This window comes from Olea europaea, chromosome 5 (assembly GCF_002742605.1).
Source record: "Olea europaea var. sylvestris chromosome 5, O_europaea_v1, whole genome shotgun sequence".
NCBI lineage: Eukaryota > Viridiplantae > Streptophyta > Magnoliopsida > Lamiales > Oleaceae > Olea > Olea europaea.
Genome location: NC_036241.1, coordinates 10,488,956 through 10,497,536, shown reverse-complemented (window position 1 = coordinate 10,497,536; position 8,581 = coordinate 10,488,956). Strand labels below are relative to the sequence as shown.

Sequence of the window (8,581 nt, the reverse complement as noted above, 5' to 3'; positions counted from 1 at the left end):
AAGAAAGGAAGTGCTTGACTTTTAAGGTGGGAAATCGGATAGACTTATGAATGTACAATGTTGCATTTAATTCTCCACATACATACACACAATTCGCATTGAATATGTAAGAATTTAGCTTTTACACTATAACTTTGAAGTATTTCATGAATTTGATAAAAATATTTCAATCCTGACCATAAAGGTGAGCTATCTAACTAAACTTATTTTAGGTGAATTCATTTGTTAGTTTTGTTTGTGTGTTCTCGTTAGTTTCTTTTCCATTTCTTGTGTGTTTGCTCGAGGACTAGTAAAGTATTAAGTTTGGGGGTATTTGATGAGTGTGTTTCATTCATCATATTAATGCTACTCATCTTGATATTTCGTTTGACTATTAGAGTTTTAGAACATTATGATTTGTATTTTGGTATTGTTTTATAGGTTAGGTAAATTGGTGTGAATAATGCAAAATTTGGAGAAAACATTAATTTTGGCATGAATCAAGGTTGATATTGATTTGTTGAAACTTTATGATTTGAGGCTAAATTGAAAGAAATAAGCGAATAACGACGAAAAATAGTGAAATTTAAAGTTTGAGAACTCAATTGTAACTTTTAATAGTTGATTCAGACTACAAAATAATAGTTGGAGATTGCTAGGAGTCATCGAATGCAAGTAGAAGTCAAAAAGGAGTGAAATACGATCAAAATAATTTTACAAATCAATTTTCAACCATACAAGTATGTTTCAAATTTTTAGCCGAAGATCGAGACCCATTTTTGATATAGTAAACATTTAAATTGGAAGGTTTAATCTAAAGTAAAGTTCTATTCTTTTGAGTTATCTTTTCAATGCATTTTGAATCGTCTCAACTAGATATTCGGAGAAAAAGTTATGATAAAAATATTGAAAGATGTGCAGTGCTGATTTTCCACCTGAAAGTGAATGCTGCAACGCCACCATTATTGAATTTTAACAGCAAGGTGGTGTCGCAGCGCCATGACTGTGGCGCTATTGGGAGAGAAAATGATTTTTTATTTTGAATTATTTTCTTGGCCCAATCTAACCCCAACCTTTCCAAGACTTCATGATGATATAATAACAACCCAAAGACCACTTTTCAATGAGAATTCAACCGAGCAAGAATGAGGGGGCAAGTTCAAGAAATCAAGAAAGAGGCAGAGGAAACTTAATGAAGAATATTATTTCAACCATCCAAAAAATTAGTTTAATCTTTCTTCTCTTCATATTATTTTTTATGAATTGGATAGATTTCATATCTCATATCATGAACTAAATAATTCTTTTAGGGTTTGATTAGCCAAAACTTGAGGATATGATTTAATTTTCTTTTAGTTATTTCTTTGAAGTTTTTTTAATTCCATTTATTTGTATTTTTGATTTAATGCATTCAATTATTTGGTCACTAATTAAATGATTAAATGCTAGTAAATTCTAGCACTCGATATAGGGAAATTTAGGCACGATCACAACAATAACACATCCTAGATTTTATGGATTTCGAGAAAAAGTGTAGAATTTATGAAGCTTGTTCCATCTAAGAACTACGATCTTGATAAATCTTAATTTTAATTTGAAATAAGATATTGGAATAATTTTTTAGGATTAACTTTTACTTGGCACTTGAGAGAGAGAATAGAATTATATTAAGGTTCTTGCTTATAATCATATCCCTAGAATCTCCTATATAGATTAATTCGTATAACTTGTGTTTATTAATTGAATTCGTCACAATCATCCTTAGTTTAGATAAAACATTGATTCTAAAATTCATTCATCTAGATAAAATAAAGGCTACACAATTATAGTACTTAGTATAAAATTAAATTACAATCCCTATGGAATTGACACTCTAACTTCACAATCATATTTTTGTGATCTGAAAGAATGGTAGTGGATGCAATCTTATAGCTATTGGTTATAGTGTGGAAGAATGTAGAGTTACATGTGTTAACATGGTAATGTGGATGAAATATCTTTTAAAATTGTCGAAACTCGTGAATTTAGACTATTTGTAGTGTAGATATCCTCAGTTTGAGCCCCCATCTCATATATAGATAGTACTATTGTTAGAGACATTTATTACTTATATTTGGATTAAAGAATTAAAAAAATGATATATTTCTTTTCTATTTCACTATCAAAGAGTTTCTATTGCCACCGATACTTGGACTTCCAATGGGATGTTGATTATATACTCTTACAATATACTATATTAATTTTGATTGGAAGCTTAATAAGCGCATTTTGAAGTTTTGTGTTGTTTAGAATCATAAGTTTTGAGACTAGTTTGCATGAGTGAAGGATTGAAGAGAAAAAAAAAATCTACAATCATGGTAGATAAGTATTGGTTGAAATGACCTCTAACATTAAGAAGAATCGATAAGTATTGGGAAGGGAAGGGAATTTTGAACCAATTTATGCTTATCGATAGCGTCCTTGATCTAAAATTCAAATAGAATTTATGTCGAATATTATTTTATTAGTCTTTACCATGATGAGGAAGTTATCAGTAACATGACTTAGACTTTGAAAGCTAATGTGTCTACTTAGTTTGGTTTATTTCTCCACAAATCAAATATGATGTGATTCAAGAGACGAGCCCAATGAACACAAGCCCGGGATGAGATCCGTTGATTCTCGAAGGAGGTCCAATGACGCGTGGGAGGGCAAAACGGGTAAATCAAGCGATAGGACTACTTGTGCAATCAACAATTGATAAAACATCGATCGTGGCGCGAAAAGAGGCAAGTTTCATGTTGGGGCCGAAGGATGAAACTAATTGGATCAACGTATTATAGGCGGCCGAAGATGGAGGTGAAACGCAACAATATGCGACCGCATAGTGTTACTATCCATGTGGTCGCATGGTGGTATCCCATGAACAATTGAGGCTCAATTGCACCTTCTATGCGACCCTTGAGGTCACATGGTTAAAAATTTGGGATGCGATTTTTAATTTTTGGAAACTTCCTAGTTGCGATATAATCGCATAGTGTTACTATCCATGTGGTCGCATGGTGGTATCCCATGAACAATTGAGGCTCAATTGTACCTTCTATGCGACCTATGAGGTCACATGGTTAAAAATTTGGGATGCGATTTTTAATTTTTGGAAACTTCCTAGTTGCGATATAATTTTATTTTAATTGATATTTCTGTGATCTTTGAGTCTTCTATTCCATTTTAAACATTGTTTTTGAGTTTAGTATAAATAGTTTTCATTACTTCCATTGTAACATAACTTTGATATTATTGGAATTGAATCGAGAGGCATAATTTTGCTTTCAAAAATTCTTTTTCTTCATTGAGCAATTGTGAACTTATCAAGAATATTTCTTGTTGCGTTCAACATTGGGTGAGATTCATAAATTGTGTAATCAAGAGGTCAACAAATCCGTCGATTGAGTTGGTTGCTTGGTTCATCATTTTTTGTGTCAAATCCAAAATCGGATTATTTTTAGCTTTCTTGGGTTCAAACAATTTTGTTGTGAGTTTTGTAGCCATCACTGCTAGGCGGGTTCACATCGAAAAATCATGGGATAGATCCAAGTTTGGTCCAAAATCGATTCGACCCAATCCACGTCCAGCCTTACCTACTATTATACTATCAACCTATTGGTCACAACATGTTTGGTCAAGTTTCAACCTGTGGATGATTAGTTGGTTTAATTCTCCTCAAATCGAATATCTTGGGGTGGGTCCAAGTTTGGTCCAAATCGATTCGACCCAATCCATGTCCAACCTTACCTATTAGCATGTTTGGCTAAACTTGGGTCCAAAATCGATTCGACCCAATCCACATCTAGCCCTACCAATTGCATGTTTGGCTAAACTTAAAAAATTTGCTTGTAAGTAAAAATTTATTTTTAACTTAAGGGTTAATTTTATAATAAGTTATTTATTTCATTAAAATAAAAATAAAAACAAAAAAAAAATTTAAAAAGTAGTGTTTACTTACTTTTAAATTTAGCGGAACATGCTAAGAATTGAAATTGATTTTGGGACTTCATTAATGAAGATTGGAGGACGAAAACATGTGCAAATATGGTGAGCTCCCTTCCACTTGTATAGTCCAGTGTAGTGAGTTGACTCATTCGGAGAGCATATTGCGTTAGGTTCGAGACGGTCAAGATTACAGTATGACTCGGGAAAATCCTTTTAAACTTATATTAAATTGATACTTTTAGTAAAAGGGTAATTAGCACGTAGTGTTTCTATCTTTCAATATTATTGTGCAAAACGTCATTAGCTTTCATTTTTTTGATAATTTCACCCTTAATTATAGCTGCGCAAATAGTCCTTCCATCTATTTTCTATCAATATCTCTTTTAGTCAACCCAAAAAATCAAATTGACCACATTTTTAAAGAGTTGGATGGTAACTTTATATTTATCGCATTAAACTATCAAAATAATTAAATTTTAATACTAAAAATTAAAAAAAAAAATGATTTTCTTCTTTATCACTCCATCCTACCCCAAAACCAACCCAAACCAAAATCATTCCACCCATCTTTCACCACCCGCGCCAATGCAAATCACCAACGATGTTTGGCACCACCACCCACAAACGCACCGCAATCGCCACGACTCACCACCTCAAATCACCAACTAGCCATTATCCCCAATTTTAAAACCCTTTACCCACATTTTTCCTAACCCATGTATATCATGAGATTTTCAGCTTCACTGAATAACGAAAAAGCCATTTCTTTCGAATTAAGCAAACCCACAAACTAATGCAATTTGAAAATCAGTTTTCACATGTTTAACCCTGTTTTTGAATTTGACACCTATTTTTGCATCTGCAAATGGAAGGGATTGAGAGTTGCAATGAAGACGATAATGGAATGACTGAACTATACCATTTAGAAATAGGAGAATGAATATGGATGTTGGTCATTTGCTTTGGACTTTTAATCGATTTTTATTTTTTATTTATTGAAAAAATGAATATGGGTGCTGGTGGTGGTGGCGAATACAATTACAATGCGTGTGTTGGTGTTGGCATCAACAATCGTCGACGATTTGCTTTGGCGCCAATGGTGAGAGACGGGTAGAATGATTTTGGTTTGGGTTGATTTTTGGGTGAGGATGATAAGAAAGTCTCTCCTTTTTAAAAAAAATAAATTATTTTAATAGTTTAATGTGGTAAATAGAAAGTTACTAATATGCTCTTTAAATATTTAGTCAATTTGATTTTTTTGGGGTTGACAAATAGGGAAATTGACAGAAAATGGACAGAAGGACTATTTGCACAATCAAATGTGTAATTAAGGGTGAAAATGTCAAAAAATGAAAGATAAGAACGTTTTGTACAATAATATTGAAAGGTATGGATGTTATATGTTAATTACATTTGAGTAAAATGTTGGACTGGATCCCACCTATCCAAGGGCGGATGGAGGCGGGCAGGACTGGGCTTAGCCCAAATCTACCCCCAAGCCCAATTTTTTAAAGTCTGTTGAAATTTTTTCTATGTATCAAATTGAATAAAATTTTTATACAAAGTAGTTTTCTCTTGCGTTTTATTCTTGTATTTATGAAGATTTGAAGTCAACTTTTCTTTGTGGTCGATCTTCAACTCAATTAATAGAAGAATTTCAACAAAATAACAACTAACATATATTTTGTCGTATTCTGATACATGTTTGTTTGAAACATCTTTCAATGTTTTCGAAAAAAAAAGTTCAAATTGTCACGGATAGAAAAGAAGTTGTTGCGCTTGCTTTAAATATCCAAAAAATGAATTTCTTTTACATAAAGTAGGAAAATGGCAAGGGATCAATAATTTGTTCTAAATTGCTTTGTCTATGTGTGTGTTTTGACTGGTATAGGAGATAAGGAATCACTTTTTAAACGAGATTTTAATGGGATTAAAGTGCTTGTTGACCAGTCAAATATCTTTTAGTGCTTTAGTTTAGAGAAATTTGCATATGGGGTCTCATTTTCTATTTTTGGCACTACCATTTCAAAAGAGTTTGCGAAAATACGTGGATCAAGGGCTATTGGATGGACTTCCATCAGAGTAGGTTCCTGAATTGCAGTTGTCCACTTTTCAGAATGGCAAAATTGTATTTTTACCCTTAAGACAATTAAAATAATTAAAAAGAGATACAAAAAAAGATAAAAGAGAAGAGAAGAATTGTAAAAGATAAAGAAAAAAAGTAGACGAAAATAACTTTGAAAAAATAAAAAATAAAATAATCATCGTCCTCACCATCTTACCACCACCTACGACTAACCACCACAACCCCAAATCCAACTATACCACTCCCCATCTTCAATTAGAAGACCTGATTTCCTCCCTAGAATCGGAGTGGCTAGGGTTAGATTCAGGATGGAGAAATTTTACTACTTGTTACAAAAATCAATGGCATTTTTGGGCCATGCTATTCGAACAAGGGCTGACAGGCACCTATGTGGTGCCCCAATGGCCCCTCTAATAGGGACAGGCCCCTGTTTGTTTATCATTTTCTGGTATTTCTTCCCTCGAATTCGCAATCCAATTGTCGTCATATGGTTCACGATTGGTTGTTGGTCATGGGTGGTGATGGTTGGTGGTGCCTTTGGGTTAGGTGGGATGGGGTGGTGGCAGCCAAAGTCGCAAACAACATTTTCCCTTTTTAATTATTTTCTTTCTTTTTTTTTTCTTTTAATTAAATGTGAAGAGACCATCTTGCCTTTTTTAAAAATAGTCAATTGAACGCCAATCATTGATATTTTAGTAAACTGACAGAGTTTTCGAAGGATTTCATTCAAAGGTCCTTATACGGCATATATTTGCAAAATTTTGGGATGACAATGTCAAATATTGAAGGATCGGGATTCAGGGCACCTTTTTGAAAGGTTTATGACCTAAGCTTTATTCTCCCCTTTAGTTATCTTGTATGAAGTGAATATTTGATATTAGTAGTTTTAGAATTCTAGTAGACAGGTTACACTCTTTTATTTCTAGACTTGCCGTGTCTCGTATTGCATTATAAGACTTGTAGGTGTCAATTTCCCGAGAACACAAGTCCAGTTTTTTTTTTTTTTTTTTTTTTTTTTGAGCAAAATCTCAAATCAAGATTTACCTTCAATGGACTATCGTTCTCAATTCAAGATTGATAACAAGATACCCTTTCATAAAAATGCTCAATTTATTGCTAAATAAATTATTCTAGTTATACAATCGTTGTTGACAACGTGCTTACAGGATGAAGGATCCACGATTTTTTTATTCAGTGTGAGCTCTTCTCCCATGTGTATGGCTGTCAATCAAGGTTATCAATCCCAGTCGTACATGTAGTATAACTGATTGCTAAATATATGTGAATCATGAACATTTTCAACCATGTTAGATGATTCTGTGCAAGAAAAATAATCATAAGTGAATCTAAAGACATTAGAAGAAAAAAAGGCACGCTTAATTAAGTTATAAGTTATTATAACACATTTCCATCCCAAAATTAACCCCAATTTCCATATTCTATAACAGAAAAGCAAAAACACAAAAATAAGTAATTAAACATACATGTAATATCAGAGCTTCCATGGCTGCTCCTTTAGACTCTAAGCAAGTAAACACTAAGCTCAGGAGCCCCATTATTATCAGGATTCATCATGTAAAATGCCTCTGAATCTCTAGACCCTACAACTCTTTCAAATTTGGCCCTCATATACATTATTTCGCCATCAGATTCTGCACCAAAATCTCCATTATTTTCTGCAGGCAAAACTCCTGCCCCCATTGAAATTGGCTCCACAGCTTTCAATATTTTCCAGGCTTTTTCCCCACATTCTCTTCTTGTTGCGAATCCATATTTCTTCCCATTGCAGTATGTCCTCCACAGGGGTTCTTCCAGGAGCCTCATCGGTTTCTTGTCCATTTCCCTATCGCATTCCAGGGCAATACGAACCAGGCCGGACGCCATTTCTTTAACCAGGCCGGAGATTGGAGTGGCCAGTTCGATCAAGAAAGCTGGTTCTGAACTGGGATTTTTCTGGAATGCAAAATGGACATGTCCCCGTCTGTGCCCGAATAGGGTCCCGACTACTCGGGATCCAAGTGCTTGTTGGCCGTCACCACGGGCTGGGGATTTCCCCAACGCTGTCAGGACAGACCGCATCCTGGAAACTGCAATATTCTGCAGTTTTTTCTTTGCTGCCACCAGCCCTGGATGACCTGCTGGTTCTCGCGTTACTGTGTCCTTTTCCTTTTTCTCATCCTGGACGAAACTCTTGAAGATTGGAACTTGCGTGGGCGTCTCCTTTTTCTCTTGATCGCGCGTCTCAGTGTCATTTTCCTTTTTCTCATCCAGGATGGAAGACTTGAAAATTGGATCTTGTAGGGGATTCACAGTGTCGTTTTCCTTCTTCTCGTCGGGGACGGGAGACTTGAAGTCTTGAACTTGTGGAGGGTTCTCTTGATCAGTAGGGTTTGAAGAGTTTAAGGTAGGAAATGTATCATCTTCATTAGTGACCTTTGTTGTCCAGTGGAAATGCCTCTTGGAGGACATGTCTTGATTATTCTTGGCCATGATTATCTTCATCCGTGAAAGGAAATTAAAGAGGATGGCAAGTCTTTAAAATGTAGC

At 34.5% G+C, this 8,581-nt stretch overlaps 1 protein-coding gene across 1 annotated transcript; it reads right to left on the bottom strand.

The window, feature by feature from the left end:
* Positions 1 to 7,389: 7,389 nt before the first annotated feature.
* Positions 7,390 to 8,581, bottom strand: LOC111394603 (protein MIZU-KUSSEI 1-like). The gene has a single exon (XM_023020503.1). The coding sequence runs from the start codon at positions 8,534 to 8,536 to the stop codon at positions 7,550 to 7,552; it is 987 nt and encodes a 328-aa protein (XP_022876271.1). The 5' UTR covers positions 8,537 to 8,581; the 3' UTR covers positions 7,390 to 7,549.

Coding starts and splice junctions, on each gene's coding strand:
- LOC111394603 (XM_023020503.1), bottom strand. CDS start 8,536: ATGAAGATAATCATGGCCAAGAATAATCAAGACATGTCCTCCAAGAGG.